The sequence below is a fragment of the Bemisia tabaci genome, chromosome 1 (assembly GCF_918797505.1).
Source record: "Bemisia tabaci chromosome 1, PGI_BMITA_v3".
Classification (NCBI taxonomy): Eukaryota; Metazoa; Arthropoda; class Insecta; order Hemiptera; family Aleyrodidae; genus Bemisia; species Bemisia tabaci.
The window spans coordinates 19066357-19085137 of NC_092793.1; the positions used below are offsets into that span (position 1 = coordinate 19066357).

Below are 18781 nucleotides of genomic sequence, written 5' to 3' on the forward strand. Positions count from 1 at the left end.
AACCCTTGAAAAATTTAGACGACGCTAAAGTGAGATGTGTCTCTGAAACAAATCCTAAAATTACTTGTAAATCATTGTGAATATATTCGCAAATATGCAATTTACTCCTAATTAAGCTTAACTCAAGGAACGCGTTAGTTGATAGAACGGAAATCTAAGGCCATATAGGGATGCCAACTTAGGATTTCAAAGATAGTTTCAAATTACCCGTTGTTATTACCTGTAAAGTTACATTTTTATAACAAAGAATGCTTATCTAAGTACAACTTTATATGATACTTTGGAGGGGTTTTTTCCACATTTCAATCATATCAGGAGAGGAATGTAATCCGTTATCTCCCGATTCTAACGTAACTAACGAGACCATACATGGTTTACTATACATTCATACTCTCCCTCTGTCAAGGTATACTCAACGGGAATCAAAAGGACGCAATGGCTATTTTGCGAATTGCCAACACTATCTTCCTCCATTACAATCCATTAAAAATGTCGATTTTAAGTGAGATGAGCTGCCTCACCACAAACGATTGTTTTACATACATTTAATGGAGGGAAAACAGTGTTGCCAACTTTCAAGAATCGCCACTGAGGGACAATCGCGTCCGGTTTGACAAGTCGAATAATACGACATGCACAAGTGGGCTAGTTGTTCCTGCGGAAAATAGTTTTCCGTGACCCGTCATACACCAGCATCGCTCCTCCCGCGCCCGCGTTTCGCGTATCCTCCATTTCTTTTCATTGCGGTTCGCATTGAATCGCGATCACTGCCATAACTCTCTAAATATCATCACCGAATTTCTTTCTCTTCTGAAACAAGCGGGTCTCAAAATTTGAAATATCTCCCTCTGTGTTTCATCTTTGTTATTCCTCTACTTCCTCCTCCCTGCTAAAATGTATATACATTCGATCTTTTTAAATTTTCAAGGTGCCAATGGCTACAATCGTCAAGACACCTTCATAATAAAGTGAATCGAGAATATGCAGGTGTCTGAAATTTGCTGGATTTCGTGTTTAAGTAGAAACTGCCGAGAGAACTGGACACGAGGATACCTTTGGTTCATGAATTGAACAATTATTAGAGAAAATATGACAAAATGATCTAATTTGCTAAAATACAGGTGATTAAATGGGAAATGCCGTCAGATGACGTCACAAGGCGGTGTATTTTCTCACTTTAAATCAATTTTTATAATATTTCCCAAACCGGAAAAAATTATAAAAAATTCTGTGGAATCAGCTCTTTTAGCACTTTCAGATGAAGCAATAAAAAATTTGCGTGCAAATTCTCCACTACCAACCAACCAACCCACTTCTAACTCAGTTTCTCAGTGTGAGAACTACCTGCCTAACTGTTTACAAATAAACCGCGCGTTCAATGCCGTAGACGCAAGATAGCAGACTAGTCAATGAAAACAGATCAGGCGGCACGTTGGAAGTCGCCCGAGAATCAGGTGATCCGAATTGCAGAAAGCGCGTATCGAAGCTGGGCTTACGTTGGAGTTACGTGGTTACTGGCCTCAGGAGGGCAGAGGTGATCGGGAAGGAAGACGACCTTGCGTCTTGCGTGCCCCGGACGGAAACTCCCGCGGAATGTAGATAGAAACACGGATGGTGTATGCAACTGCCAGTCGCCACACAACAGCATCTCGTTCTAGAACATCTAGTCGTGATCGCGGAGCGCCACGCTGTGTGACTCACGCTCGTTTCCGATCCCGTTCCACCTATACCTTCCGTCAACAACGCAGACTTTAATAATGCGTGATAATAGCGAATTTTCGTTGTTAGAGCCGAGTATCTTTGGTAGGGATTCTGCGTCTTGGATTTCCGTATGATATTCCTTTAACTTTGGTCTGATGCACTGGGGTCTGATGTATGGCTTCTTGATTTGAAATGGACGTATTTCTGTCAAACGGAACTAAACGCCAATTTGAGTTCCTTTTGAGGAATTTAGAATCCCGGATAGCGCGTTCTGTCAAACGGGCCTAAGCGCCATGGAAAAGCATTGCGAGTATGGGACGGAATAAGCCGGACGCCCGATTCCGCCGCCAATCCAAGCCCCCCTCTACCTTCCTCACCCTATGGCGCTTAGATCCGTTTGATAGAAATACGTCCAAATGTGGGTCCCTGAGGACTCACTATGGTGCCGTGCTAAGGAAAAACGCCGTATGAACCTTCAGGCATTGCCAAATTTCATTTGATAAAACGCGAATTTTCCGGTGAACTTATGAATATTTTCCTCCCAATTCCTCTCATAATTATGTTTGCAATCTCACCTAGGGATTATGAAAATTTAAAGAAAAAATATTCATAACTTTCCTCAAAAATAAACATGTTATCGAAGGAAATTTGGCAACTCTCGAAAGTTCATTAGGCGTTTTTCCTTAGCACGGCAGTATGGGCTTGTCGCAAATTTCAGGAAGAACAAAAAGAAGAGTTGTCTCTAATAATAGAAAATAGATCAAAAATTAAGATGAGTGCAGTGCATCGGAAAAGTCTGAAATAGACTCCTAACACGCTCCTGTTCGATTTCTATTTTATGGAGGACGCTGACGAAATATCTATCCCTCAGAACCTCAAAAGTAATAGAATAAAAACGTGATACTTTATCATCGAAGCAATCCAAAATTGAGTTCTTGGGGTATCTAATTTCTGGAAATTTTCCGGGGATCCCTCAGAAGGAGGCCCGCCTTCTATGGGGGAATCTCCTAGACCCCCTTAGAGGTGCCTTCAAATTATGATCGTCTCCTAACTTTTCCGATGCCCGTCCGCTCTTGAATATTTGAGTAGAAATTTTGCAACATTGAAATACAGTTACGTCTTTCTATCTGGGAAAGAACAGGTAAGAAGACTTAATTTGGAAGACGAACTTTATTTTTGTCTAATGATGATTCACAAATGATGAGCAGAGCCTATTACGGGCCAGTCGTATCAACTTTGACGTATTAGTCAACCTCATCAATTTTATTTACGTTATTGCATTAACCCACTTATACGCTCTTGACTGTGCGTAAACAAACGCAAATAAAAGCGGAAAAGATACGCTGTTATTGAGAGTAATGCTCTCGTAAACCGCAAGGCAGGTGTAAAAGTGACGTAATGAGAACCGTCATTAAACGTTCATTACACTCGTTTCGAGAATACGTCAGAGCTGTGCTCAAACATGACGGTTGCAGTTTTCGGATCAATAAACTTTTCACCGCAATAATAATTCAATAATTTTTTTTTTTTTTCTTTTTTTTTCTTTTTTTTTAACGCGTAAGAATGTTACATGATACACCCGCGGAAGATGGTGCTGGACGCAGGTGAGACTGCAGTTTCTTTAAATACGCATTATTTTGCGAGCGTGACGTGTAAAATTTTATCAGTTTGTTTCGCAACTGCGATTATGTCATTACTCATTTGAATTAGTTACACCTTTTCATGCACTCATAATCCGCAGTGATAACCGTTGATTCCACGCTGGTGTAAATTTTACGTGGTGCGATTGATATGAAAAATCTTGCTGAAAAGTCCCTTTACAAAACTAAAAATGAACCCTGCCCTACCCTCACAATTTGGAGGATGATAGAAAATCATCTGGTTATTCAATTAATCAGGCAAATGTTCGCGATCGAAAATGGTACGATCTTTGAATCTACGAATGCTATTACAGCGCACTTGAACTTTAATATAAAAAAAGTACAAAACATTTTTTAACCAGAGCCAGCCCACTCGAACTTTACGTTGCCTAATTTCAACCGATGATTTAATTTATCTATTAGATTTCGAAACAAAATAACCTCCTAAAACTTTCTGTAAATTTTGCCTTGGCTAGAAAAAATATATTCACGGAATTTGACAACTGGACGCTTCTTACTTTGCTGTTAAAAAAATTAAATCGTTTGAGTGAATTTTGCAACCCTGGAATGGAGTTACGTCCTTTCGACCGGGTAATGACGAAATAGGTCCAATAATCGTTGAAAACCGAGGTTGTCATACTACAGTGCCTGTATACGGGAGAGTATTGCCATCTTAATCCTTTTGTTACAGAAAAAGTGTGCCGCGCTCTGATTGGTCAGCTATCATGGAGCGCCAAAGTTGGACAAATGTAAACAAATCCCAGCCCCTCCGCACCTAGTTTGGCCCAATGTTAACAAACAAGATGGTGCCGATGTTCTAGAAGTGATTTTGGATGTGATAGACATTTTTTTACGATCAACTTCTGAATTGAGTTCGGATCGACCTTTGATGGCTATTTTTGCCGAAAAGTAACCTTTGAGTGTGATTATCATTCATTTCTCAGCCGATAATACGCATTCCTCTGCGGGTCGGGTTTGTTTACATTGGTCTAACTTTGGAACTCCATAATAACCTAAAACTGATGAACCAATCAGAGAGCAGCACAGAGATGGCAATACTCTCTCTTATACTGCCATGCTAAGGAAGAACGCCGTAAAAGCATTCGAAAGTTGCCAAATTTCCCTTGATAAAACGTGTATTTTTGATGCAATTTAACCATATTTTTCCTTGAAGTTTTCAGGTATTTTAGATTAATTTGCCTACAAAATTGTCTGAAAATTTTGGGGGAAAATATTTACAATTTTCCCAGTCAATTCAGGTTTTATCGAAGGAAATTTTGCAACGTCTGAAGGCTCATACGGCGTTCCTCCTTGACACGGCAGTATGTATACAGGTACTCTAGGTCATACCATACAGTAGATTACGTTTCAACGAAATTTCGTCCGTCTACTTGGGGGCATTCGAAAATGTTCGGGTCAAATCTGGCGAGCAAGGAGCAGAGCTTGAGAGCTTGGTGCGTGGTGGCGCGATACGTGATAGGAAATCCAAAAGCCGTTTCCAGTGGGAGTCATCCCACCGGCACCGGCACCGACATGGCAGGCTGATGAGATTGAGGCCCCAGGCCCCTTCCGCCATCTCAGAACCGGGTTTAATATTTAGAAGCACGCGCGTTTGGTCGATGAATGCGCGAGGTGACCCTGGAAAAAAGCGCGGCCGCAGAGACCTGAATGGACAGCTAATGCTTGACCATATCGGCGAAGTCTCTTGTCTGAAGCACCCACAAAGAACTTTTCCAAAGGTATACCCGAGGAGGAGATTCATAATACTATACAGATTTACCTTTTTAATTCATTTGGATAACGTTTATGTGGACCTTCAGCTTTTAGTTCCGCGTATTGTGGGACTCTGCATGGTAGATATTGTCTCCGAAGTAGGTGACTCCTCGAAAGTCATGACCTTTATCACTAAAAGGTATCAGTCATCATAGGTAATCTTTAAAAAAACTGGCATATCAGTCTATTGATTAATCATTGAGAGATTTCCAAATCCGAAATTAACTTTAAAGCCATAAAATAGGCGCAGCACGAAGTCGGAGTTGACACGAAGTGCCTTATTTCGCCTTCAATTTTGATGATACTTCAAGCACATCCATAAAGCACGAATAGTGGTATCAAACATCCGTTTGAGTTCGACAGCCTTATTCTGTTGTAATTTTTGATTTTTCTCATTTCAACGGTGTATTTTACGCAAATGTCTCGGTCCGATACTGTTTGAAGCATACTAGGATAAAGTTTGTCCTAATGTCGGAAATAGTCGTCTCGTTTTGATAAAAAAACAGTCGTCCTTGAGCGCGGCACGAAATGGGTGGCAAGACCAAGTGTCTCATTTCGCCTTCAATTTTGAGGATACTTCAAGCACAACCATAAGGCACGAATAGTGGTATCAAAGAGCCGTGTGAGTTTGGGAGCCTTGTTCTGTTGTATGATTTTTCACACCTCAACAATATTTGCACGCAATTATCTTGATTCTATAGTGTCGTCCAATTGAGAAAAACTAAGATAAAGTTTACCCTAATGTCAAGGAGAGTTGTTCCGTTAAGATAGAAAGTGGTGGTTTGTAATTGCTGGCATTTTAGCAAGCTTTAGACATGATTTTTTCAAACGTTCTCACGAGCTCACATGATGCAAAGTATGGTTTGAAATTTTGACACGGTGTTCTGCAAAATATTAAAAAACGTTCAGCAAGAATAAATAAAATTCGTTCGTTTATAGCTTGAATTTATCTTTTAGCAGTGCTGAATAACTCTACTTTCTAACTAACGGTAAATTTTACCTGATACACAAAAATCACAAGTATTTCTAGTTCCAAATGCATTCTATGGATGCATTTTATAAAAAATGCATTAGCGTTTAAACGCCCAGAGAAACTATCGCAAAAAAAAAAAAAAATTTATAAAATCACTTTTCTTGGATACCTGTTGCCTTTGGCGTCAATTTTTTTTACAAAAAGAAAGTCGTCCAGTTTTCAAAGTTTTTTTCATATTCATTATAATATTTCTTCACTCATGCATATTTTAAATGAAAGGTTTTTTATTGTCTGGCCCTGTTTGCGCACTGCATAATAATTTTCATATAAATGTGTAAGTTTCATTTAAAACTTATTTTAAAAAATCTATACCATCGTCGAAATTGGAATGGCGATGGTTGAATGCGTAAATACCACCGGCAGTGGACTGATTCACATATACTGATTGTGTTCTTATCATCAAAATAGACTAGGTATTCCTGTCTAAGTAGGAGAGGGAGGATGACGGAAGTTGGGTCAGTCGAAGTCCATATGATTATCCAGCGAGTAGTCCAATCATTGCATCAGTTTCTACAAAGACATTTTGATAATCTTGTGATTATTATTAAGAATTGGCAACACAACACTAGGAATTCGCCGTTTTAGTATGATCAGTATAGGAGTTCACACCTCCTCATTATTAAGTTGCCTAGGTACCACTAAAACAAAGATCAAATGATCATGATTTCATTTCTGTTAGTATTATTATTAAGATATTCTCGGATAGGATCTGTAAAAATAAGGATGTGCTAAAACTTTCAAATAATGCCAAAACGCCTAATCCCATCTTACTGGTATTTACAATGAAAATACAATCGACCTCTAAAAGATATTCTACCCACAGTAATGTTTTTGTCATTGAAGCATTCAGTTTGCTCAGCAGAAATCACTGCTTTCCTCAATGATAAATTCATCGAAGTCACTTTGAAACAGGTGGCCAGTGGCTTCTCCGGGAAAATTTTTCTCTGTATTTTTTCCTCGTGCATTACGGTACAATTATCAGGCAAACGGATTAGCAAAAAATCCAAGGCATCTCATGAACTCCACTGAAAAAAGTAGTGAAAATATTCAAGGCCATGGAAAATACCTTTAACATTAATATTCGGGATTTCTAGATCATCCGTCTGTAAGTAATGGTGCCTATAAAATTTAGAGTTTCAAAAAACTTTACATGGAGATATTCCAGTTTGACAGACTCTAACTCTGCCGATTTTTTCTCCTCATATTTAAAATTTAACTCTATGGCGTTTAAAATATGATTAAAGGGCAGCCTATTTTGGAAATTACCTTCATTATTGCCGATCCTGAATATGTCATAACGGCAGCTTTTTAAAAATTTGAAATTGAAATTTAATTTTGAGATCCTCAGTTTAACATATATTGTGCCTACTTTGGAATACTTAATTAATGGTACGAATTTAATCGTACATTATCTACGTAGTTCATCATATATTCACTTTCAAGTTCAGCCAAATATGCATCACAGCGTATATCCTCCAATTAGCTGATTATACCCGGTGAATGCTATTGAAGATCTTATTTTAAATCAGAAACCCTGAATAAATCTAATGTTCGTATCCTTTTTTCTACTTATGAATTGAAGCAATAAACCAATTTAAACTAAGTCTGTGACCCATGAGGACGGATAAGAATTAAAATTTAAATTTAAAATCAAATAATAAGCCGCGGCGATCTTTTATTAAAATTCCATCATCCTAAAATCCCGCGTGGTCAGTTGCTGATTCAAAAATGTAGAAATGTATTCAAAACGATCTCACCTCCCCTTAACGTATGAGCAGCTCTTTTATTATCATGATTTTTCTTTTAAAAATAAGCAAGGTGAGAGCTTTCGGTCGAAAATTGAACCAAATAATGAAAACATACTATGAGTATCCCTTCTTTATACAAAACTCGATCAAACGCACGCACGGTTTAAAAAAAAAAAATCAAGAAAAGGCCAAACATTTCGGAGAAAAAACCAGTGTAATTTGTGGAAGAAATTAGCTCGAAGAAACATGATCTGCACACGGTTAAAAACGCGAGATGAACGTCTTCAAATAGTTACCTTTTTTTAAATCTCAAAATGTGGCCTCTTGCAGCATTGACGTATGCTAACTTACACCACTGCAAAAATCTGAGTCTTATATTTAAATTCTCATCGTATTTTGATAGTATCATTCGCACAATTCTGTACATAAAAGCATTGCAATGAAACATTAATAGATCTAGAGGGGGCTAAAGAAGCAAGCAAACCTCCTTTTCCGCCAAAAATAGAAGGGGAAATTGGGTGGCAGGGGCAGGATTAAGAGCTAAAAGTGCCAGTTATTCAATGAAAAACCTGGTTTACTCTCCTCCAAATAAAAAATAACATATTTTCTACATTTGGGATGGCTTTTTTCCCCACTTCCGTGATATTTTGGTATGTAGGCATCGTTCTTCTAGTTTTTTTACCTACTTTGATTTATCTACATACCCAGTCGTGCAATTAATTTGAACCGTATTCTGGATATTCAACCATATTGCGAAATGATTGTGATGTGTCAGCTGATATCGATGTATTTTAATGACAAACACTGAAATGTTGTTTGAATTCAAAGACCCTTTTAAGTATATCGGACACACCCATCAAGTTTTCTTCAAAACTTTTCAGAGGCAAGGTGACAACGTCACCATTACAACGTGGTGACAACGTGGCTTAGTCAGCATTCAGCAATGACAATTGCTACGAGACAAAAGTTGTTGATCTTACTGACTTTCTTTCAGTCGGTACGCCTTTTGACCGAACGGATCTCTTTACTGTGTGTAGACATTCACTTCAAATGTCAAGTGCATGCAGAAAAAATTGGCGTGTCTTGTGAGTCATAGCTTCTGGTTTGATCTGTATATAAACGATTGTGACGATTGAGCGAAACCAATTTTTGGGGATCAGAATAATTTTCATAAGACTTTACTATATAATCAATTTTTTGGCAAAATGATCACCTATCCTTACCGGGTAATAAGTCGGCAGTGATGTCGCATTGACACAAAAAAGTTCAAAGTCGGGCGAAGAGTTGATTGAAAAACCAACAGCGACAATTTTGACTAAATCTTCCATCCAAAATGCATTGCTGGAAGTCTATATTCTTTTCCGCCCCTATATACTTCACAGCATGGTCGCTGTAGGTGTACTTGAACGTTTTATAGGCATTATCCACTATACTTTCCATACTTTTTTACCTTACTCATTTTTTCGTCCGTTCGAAATTTGTAAATTACATTAATTGAATTTTTATGTTTCTCTGATTGAAGCCCATTTTGAATTAAATTTATTTAAATTCTCTAATTCCACCTAATACTACTTACCTGCACAATATTTCAGTAAAATTTTACTTGCGCTAATTGCTTCTCATGCAAAACGTTATTTATGGAACACGCGAGCAATGTTATCTATATAAAGTATCAACCGGTCAATTTGGCAACAAGTCTCACTGGTCGCGTGTGAGTGTTTTTTTAAAATTTTTTTGTTTGCTTTCGAAGAGGGGGCCATACCGATAAAAGATGATAATTAAAAGATCGTCTATTACCTTTTATTACTCCGTTACTCCATTCTTTTACTGTGTTACTTAATAACTCAGCTCTAGAACTGTAAAATCAGTTAACCGAGGAATCACTTTGATTTTGACCAGCACTGCAAGAATTTAGACCAAGGCCTGACCGTAATGAATGAGTTTCCTGATGAATTTAAAGTACTCACCTTAAATTAAAGCCTCCCATACCCTACAAAAATTCTTAGAACTCAGTGAACGTACAAGGTATCTTTGCAGGCCTCAACCAGACTCTAATTTATAAGCTACTGGCACATTCCGTATTATGTGCCCTCAAAATTTCAAGGTACTCCAGCCTCGCCTGGAAAAAGTTACCAATCCATTTCAAAAACTTGCTCAGCAAGAGATTTACTGACGAAAGTATGGTGCTGGAAATTTCGGTTTGACATCTGTCCTCAGATCAGTCGAACGACGTGAATTTTGACAGCTTTACGTCAGCTCTTATAAATATACGTTTTGAGTTGGTTGATATTAAATTTTTAGTGTCATTTTTTTTTTTTTTTTTTTTTTTTTTTTTTTTTTTTTTTTTTTAAAGTAATAATAATACTTTGCATATTATTATCCTAAAAAAGTTCAACGGATTGAATAACCAAAATTCAAGTACGACTTGTTGGGCAGCTAAGTAACCATTGTTTCTCTCATGGGTCGGCATGCAAATCCTTAAATGATTCAATAAAAATTGAAATTGGTGTAGTGTGAAGTGCACGAGATTATCATTCTCATTCATTGCAGACTGATATTTTTATCATGTGACCTACATATCATGGAAACCAGTTCAACCTCGGGAACGGAACTTTCCGATTAATGCATCCTTATATTCTGAAATGATAAAAATAAAAATATAAATAAATAACAATTCTGATTTGCATCCCAGAAGTAATTAAGAGTAAGAAGTTAAAAAGTGAGTGCTAATTTAAGTAAGACTGGAATATTAGAGACTCAGTCCTGCGAATAGGATTTTTTTTTTTTAAATTCAGCAACGCTTGAAAAAAAAAAAAAATAAAGCAAAGTAAGTAGTTACACTTAGAAATACACACTAACATCAGAAACGACCGAAATTTTAAAAATTGAAGTAATTATGACCTTTTTATCATGGCTTCATACACAGCTATGCATTTAAAGGCAAACTCGCCAAACAAACTTTTTCTCTAACCGCGTTGGAGGTTTTTCGCTAAACCACTGTATATAATTCCTTCCCTTAGCCCTCTTCCCTCTCCTTATAGACTGTTTCTGACTTAATGTTAGATTTTTCATCGGTATTCTTGCGTTATTCAAAACAATTAGGTAATTTGAGGTGAATTCATAAGTGTGGTAAGCAAATACTGAGATGACGGGAAAAAATCGTCGAAGTGCTGGGTTACACGCTTATTTTTGACAAAATGTAGATTTTTTTTAGGGGAGGGGGAAGTTGAAATGTGCCTTAGATATAGGTCCGTTAAATGCCAAAAATTCAACGTAAAACCATTACGATTGTCGAATATCGATGGTGAAACTCCCAAACCACATATCTCAGTTCGCGACGCTGCATCCTTCTTTCCATAATTTATTTTTTTAATGGAAAACCAACCAACATCAGTTCTTAAAAACTCTCATGATTTTTCTTCTCTGTATACGAAGTGAATGAATTTAAAAGAAAGTGGTTGATTTGTTCTCCTTAAAAATAAAATAGAAGTCGAAATTTTCAAACACCGCGCAAACGAGACGCGTTGTTTGGGAGCTTCAGAGTCAATAGGTATATTTGTTCGCTCCCGGTGTTGTAGATTCAACTCAAATGCATCAACGTTACGTTAGTTCGGCATCAGTATACCCTCTTCAAAACGCATTTATGTAGGAGGCTCGGCAGTTACTCTATTTTTGGTCTAGCGCAATCTTATCAGAGCGAAGCGTGCGCAAGAAGAAGCGTATCCCCGACATTGAACTTGTTGCGCCACTTGCACAAATCGAGGGAATCCACCGATGACGCAAGGGGCCTCGGATCCACTTTCCAAGTTTTTTTTTTCGAGTCCGGACGATGAGCCGGTGACGCGAGCGGGATACGGCTAACGGATGCCCGCATGACGTCACACGGGCACGGCGGCCGGGCGGTGGGGGCACAAAAAACCGAGACGAGAGGAACTTGACCTTGGCGTAAAAAAACGCAGAAAACGAGAATGTCGACGCTCGGCGCCGGGAGGCAGTTCGCTGGCATCCCGCGTCGCGCCGGCCACGCGAAGCACGACTCAACTCGCGAGTTCTTTGTTGTAAACTGTGAGCCTGTCGGCGCTACTAACCGATCCGCTTTTGCTTTTTTGCAGGAAGAAGACCGGGGGCTCGGAGGAGTCGGCTGTGACGTCACTGGTGTCATCCGTCGGTGCTTTCCACGGTCAACGGGTTCGCGCTCGGAGCCGCGGCGCCGACCGCCGAGCGTCCGAAGAAGACGACTCAGTCGCGATTTGGATTTTGCGCGTGACAGTGACACTGACTTTGACCCCCGACCGGTGAGTCCTTCCCCCAGAAGTGTTTCATGCCCGGTGGTCCCGTCCGATTCCCGATTTCGCGCATAGTGCCAAATTTTCACCAGTTTCGCCAGTTCGTTAACCTCGCTTTGTTCACGCCCGGTGTCTCGTGCAGTTTGTTCACGATCTAGCTGCATCTATACCGGCTTTCCAGTGATTTTTCAAGAAAAACGCGATTTTCGCCTAGTGTCGAAATAGTTACCGCGAGAGTGACGTCTCGCGAATTCAGTGCCTCCCATTTGGATTACCGCCAATTCTTGTGTTTGACATAATCGAAGCGCCGCCATGATGGAGGAGTGGAGTGTGGTGGCCGTGTGCATAATATGCGTCGTGTTCGTTCAGTTCTACGTTTTCGAGGTGCATTACTTCATGCGGATGGGGTTGTGCGTGATCCTGGCCAAGTTCTTCAAGAAGCGGCTGTCCATCCTGGACACGGCCAGCTTCACGAGTATCTGCCTGACGACGGACGTGGACATGCTGCTCTACCACATGAACAACGCCCGCTACCTGCGGGAAGTTGACTTCGCGCGCGTGGATTTCTACGAGAGGACGAAGCTCTTCGACACGATCAGGAAGAAGGGCGGCGAGGTGTTCCAAGGGGCCACGACGATCAGGTACCGCCGGTTCATCCGACCCTTCACCTTCTACAAGATCACGACCAGGATTATCTACTGGACCGAGTCGGCCGTTTACATGGAGCACAGGTTCCTGACGGCGGACAATTTCGTGAGGACCATCGTCCTGGGCCAGCAGAAGGTGGTCAACTGCAATTTGGAGGAGATCATCGCCGAGCTGGTGACGAAGAAAGGAGGCAGCGAGAACGCCATCCAGAAACCCGAGTGTCCCCTCGACTTGAGGAAATGGATCGAGTGTAACGAGATCTCCAGCGTCAACCTCAGGAATGGATGTTGATCACCGCTCTTCGTGAGTTAGAATGTTTCTATGTACGTGTATAGTTGTAAATAGTCCTTCGTTATCGTTATTTATGGAAACGTGGTCAGAGAATGGAGGTCCTGAATTAGGGTGGATCCTCAGCTGTTCTGCAATGCATTGTGGGCACGATCAATGTATTTAAAGTTTTAAACCTTAGGTGAATCATTTTGGAAAAATCGAAATTTCAGTCTTTGGGCGAATCATTAAGGGATGTTCGAGCCGAAAATCATCTGCCAAAGTCTTAAAACAAGGTCAAATGTACTTTCTCCAATTAAACATCGATATCGATATATTGAGATCGGTTGCAAAGTGGAAACAGCACTCTTGCCTTTATTTTAAGATTTTGGAAGATGATTTTCGGCACGAGCATTCCGTATTGATTGATCTACAGACTGGTTATTCGATTTCCCCAAAATAATCGCCCAAATGGTTAAAATTTTAAAAATATCGATCGTACCCAAAATGCATTGCGCAAAAACTAAAGATCCCCTGAACATCCACGAGAAAGTCGAAAAACGCCTATCTCAGCTGCATTTTTTCAAAAATTCCGTTCTTATTTTCTCCTTCTTTTCCACGTTTTTGGAAAAAGTATAAATGAAAAAATCAACCAACGGCTCTACATACAATTTTCCGGATAGCCCTCATATTGCAATTGAAAATAACATGTAAGTTCATGAGGAGGATAACTTTCGGAAAAAGAACTTCTGTTCATAAGGGACTCTAAGGTTTTTGATCCAGTAAACCAAATTTGTCTGTCATTGGAGTCGAGCCTCGGGTTAAGTAACCTAAGTTTTTGTTAGCTTAGTAAGTATCGTCCTCTCTACCAAAGATTTCGGTAATTTCAACTGGGTCTCAGCTCCTGAAATCGAAAACTTTGTTCACCGGGACCAGACAATTTGGTGTTCCTTATGAGACGGAATTCGCAAAGACCAGTTTTCTTTTTCGGAGATAGACGAACAAAAAATTGTAAAAATCGCACACATAGTAGGCAGTTTTCCGACTTTCGCCATTAATCAGGTTTTCTGGTTTGCGCAGTGTTTTCAATGTATCAATCCCTTTCCATCTGGCTCGCTTGAAAATCATAAAAAGGTAATGGAAAAAGGCAAAATGTTAATTGTGTTGGCACATTTTCCTTTCAGTTATTCGACCTTCTCCACCCTAGTATACGCCCAGACTACTTTATATTTATTCTGTAGAATGTTAATTCTGTAAGCCCTACGTCTTTTTTTTTGCTCCAGACTCGACCACATTACTTTTTCTGACCACGTCAAGAATCGTTAACTGTTCGTTGAAGTTTCCAATGCGGTTTCACTTACGATAAGCTGCAGACCAAAATTCAACGAATACTGACTAAAAATAACTGTGATATTTTTGATTTGTAGAGATTAACTCGAATGTGGTGCCAATAACACTTCATCACACTATGCTAGACCAGAGACTTTTTTTGGCCTTACCCCCTCCTCCTCAAAAAGCCTCCAATTTTTAACCCTCGCGCACAAAATTTGCCTTAACGTCTGTGTAAGTCCAGCAATGAATCAACATAAATCACGAAAATCACTGTTTCCTAGTCCCATTGGTAGAGCAAGGTATGTTTAAGGTGGGTGGCACAGAAAGGCTTCCCAAAAAGTCCGGAAAGACCTCACTCCCACTGTTTCAAAAATCAAAATCGGGCCCGCGAACCTCTGCCCCCCCCCCCCCGTTTCCGCCTTTGATTGATCCCTGATGATTCTCTAAAGCTCCGGTGAGACAACACCTGTGTCGACAATGCTACGTCTGATGTTGTGCTATTAGCACTAATCTTTTAATAATACTAAGTCATAAAGGGTGATCTCATTGTCAGTTGCCCGGGTAAATTTGCAGCTTTTGAGGGATTACGCTATGCTGCACAAATTTAAAATCAATCCTTTGGACTGTAACAACCTGTACCTTACAGAGAGTTAATCTGAGGCGCGGTTGTGTTAGAACTGTCGTTCAGAATCGCAAGTTAAAATTTTAAGTTTTTGGCTAAGATTGATGGCAGCGAAGACGGTAAAATCTGAAATTCGATGAAATTAAGACAAGATTTGTTGTAAACAATGGCACATTCAGTAATTAATATGTTTAATAAGACGCTGTTCTTTAAAAAAACAAAGCGTTGTTTTTTTCGAAACTAGCATTTTTCGTGTGTTAATGACTCAAATGTATGTATCACTCTCTACTTTTTTACTTAACATTTAAAGCTTGCCGAGAGTTTTCCTAGATTTCGACTGAGAAATTCCCAAACCACGTATCTCAGTTCACGACGTTGCAGACTTCCTGTCGCACTTTATTTTTTAAATGGAGAACTATTCAAATGTCCATTCTGAAAAACCTTTGTGATTTTTCCTTTACTCGAAGCAAATTCTGAAGAAACCTAACTGAAAGTTGTTGATTTGTTCTGCTTTAAAAATATAGATTAGAATCGGGCATTTGTAATCGCTGTAGAGAAACGTGGTTTGGGAATATTACCGTCAATATTCGATATAGCGCACGCCGGTTCGACCACAATCGACTACCAGGAGAAAACGGCCTAATACACTGTATGAATAGTGTTAGATGAAGAAAATCATTTAAATTTTTGCGTGACGTCTCTATCGTAAGAAAAATACCGCCACTAGTGTCGAATTTCAAATGAAATTCTCTCGTCTAAGTGACGGTGTCGTCCCTCCAGAGCAATTTACCCGACAGCTCCGTGTGAAATCCACTTTTTTTAAAGGCTGAGTAATGTTTCAAGATGCCTTTAACATTTTTCTATTGTATTTTTTTTTTTTCATTTTGCTAGAGTTACTATTTTAAATGTGTACGTACTGGCAACACACTGTTGAGTCCTCCAACAGCTCATTATTTTTCGGTGCGCATTTCATATGCAGAATTTTATTATTTTTAGAGCTCTTCCTACATCGTGAAATCAGTATGCGTGCAATTTGCAATTATCATAAGTTTACGTATCATTGTGTATTTTTACTTCTTCTGCTTGATCATCTCACGCCATGAAAAGCATAATTTTTCCGTCTCATAATTATCCTCAAAACCGAATGAACTAATTATTCTCACTGATTTTAACCGTAATACTTACTGGTGTTTTTGTATCAATTTTCTTTAATCATTAGCGGTCTCAACAAAAGCTCCTTATTGTAACCCACCTTTAAGATTTAGACAGTATTGATGGGCAACTAGACAAGGTCTGATCTAGAGGTCAACGTTACATGTTTTCTCTTCAAAATATTAAGTAGAAAACCATTCACACAACGGTAAGTTCAGAAATCAACTCCTAAATGAGATACCAACACGTCCTTTCAACACATATCAAATGGAAGTTAAATTATATACAAATGACGTCATTTGTATATTGTTGCCATTAAACCAATGTTAATTGAAAACCCTCATCTCTTTTTCAGAAGTTAATTTTCAGTCTTCCCTCGGGGTAATTCGTTCTTTCTATACAATTTTGAAGATAAAACATGTTACGGCCCTGTCTAGAGACACACATTATTCAATATTCTCAATAGTAAATAAAAGGAAATATATATTCTGTGCTTTTCATAATCTTCGTAGGGTCTCATTAATTAGCAATTTTGTGGTACGATTACGATGTTTGAACCAAAGCCTTTCAAATCGGTAATATATCTGAATGCTATGTCATAAACCGCTCTTTATATACCATAAAAGAACCCAAAATCGAGTTTTCCGAAGCCTTTAGGAACTCTCATCCATGATAAATGAATTTCCTGTGATCCTGTTGCTGTAATCTTAACTAGGCTAGGCTCTAAATCCCGGTCTAAATCCACTGTTTAGTCCATCTATCGGTTATGTAACTATTTTCACATGAAAAATCAACACATTTTTTAATGAATCACTATATGCTTATTTCAAACGCAGCTGAACCATTTGCAGGCTGCTGAAATTATTATTACTATCCGTGCATTTTTAGCAATCTATGAATGAGACCACACTCACTCTGTACACTTATTCAACAGCTCTCCTCATTACTCAGTGGATGTATCAGTAGCTTTCTTGAACTTGTGTTATGAAACAAATTACGTTGCATTAAAATTGATTTGTTACACTAAAACTCCACGCATATGTGTATATAAGAATCTCCACGCATCGCTCGTCATGTGTAAGTGTTGCTTCCAGTTTTTGTGAATGTAGAGTAAGTATTTAAATTATTGCGAGGTATGATGAATTGAGGAAATTTATTAATTTATTTAAATATTGTCGAAACGCTCTAAGAATGATGAATCCACAAGAAATTTAGTGATAATATTTCTTATGAAATGGTTTTCTTTTCTTTTCTCCTATCTCTTTGGGAAGAGAATTACTTTAAAATTGGACAATTACTGCAAAGTTACCCTTTTTATACTCAGTTTACTTTTTTAATTTTGTAAGAACTTACATTCGAGAACGGATTACGATTTGATGATTCTCAATTTATCGCTTGGAATTTAAACACCGCATACTGTGTCCGAGAATGTTTCAGACATTACGCCCATCGAAGCTGATGTGTAGTGCAACTGGTGCAGACTTGATCCGTTTTCCGATCAGCATTGGTATTCAGTCACACGCAAATTTTTCCATTGCGATTTGCTATTTATTGCGTTTTGTTTAGTTCGCTCGTTGAATCTCATTGGCAATCAAACGCCAAAACGATTCAGATTATGCTAAAGATGCTTGCTCAGGAAAATTGCTGCATTAACATTCAAATTTGGCCAAATTTTCCGCAATAAAATATTTTTTTTTTTTTTTTATGAGAGACGTTTTGAAAATGTTTCTTTGAAATTTTTGGGCACAATAGATTTAACTGCGGTTAAAATTTTGTGAAAAATGCAATGAAAAATACTCATAATTATCAAATAATTCCGGCTTTTATCAGCTGAAAATTTGCAACGTTTGGATTTTTATACGGCATTCTTCCTCAGCATGGCAGACGTTTCTCCCATCGCACCTTGCGAGCTTTTCTATTACAGCATTTTTGCTATCATCGATGGTCTCGCATCAGAAAAAGTCCTATCAATCTGTATGGTCCCTATTCATCGAATGTCAAAATTAAAAATGTGAACATGTATTAAATCTAGTCTTTAGCTTTGTAGTTAATCCTTGTATTTCCTAAATTTTAAAAATGTGTAATAAATTGTGATAAATCAGAAACGCGATCAACGTATTTTTAGTTACTGCCCTTTTATCCTAAGATAAATCATCCACCTCGCTAATAAAATACAATATTAAAAAACATAAAACTCTGCTCTCATATTGAAGATAAGCTGAGAAAATTAAAGTGGAGATTGAGTCAAATGAGTATATCGACGGTGAAACTACCAAACCACGTATCTCGGTTTGCGACGTCGCAGACTTCCTGTCATTCTTTATTTTTTAAATGAAAAACTACTTAACGTCCAGTCTTGAAAATTTCTGTGATTTTTCCTCTTCGTGCGGAGAAAATTCTGTGAAAATCTCAAGGAATGATATTGATTTGGTATATTTCAAAAAAATAAAATGCGAGCGTAGATTTTTAAACACCGCAAACGAGATACGTGGTTTGGTAGTTTCACCGTCGATATCCAACTTCGGGGAGGCTCTGAAGTACTTTAAACTCTCTTATCGTCATTATTCAATCAATTAGTC

The 18781-nt window shown here is 38.6% G+C and overlaps 1 protein-coding gene across 1 annotated transcript in view; it reads left to right on the forward strand.

The window, feature by feature from the left end:
* Positions 1-18312, forward strand: part of LOC109034045 (protein THEM6) — a 34088-nt gene extending 15776 nt beyond the window's left edge. Inside the window, exon 2 of the mRNA XM_019046969.2 lies at positions 12008-18312. Within this exon, the coding sequence (XP_018902514.1) occupies positions 12494-13120 (627 nt within the window). The 5' untranslated portion in view covers positions 12008-12493 and the 3' untranslated portion in view covers positions 13121-18312. The remainder of the gene's footprint in view (positions 1-12007) is intronic.
* The last annotated feature ends 469 nt before the right edge of the window (positions 18313-18781 follow it).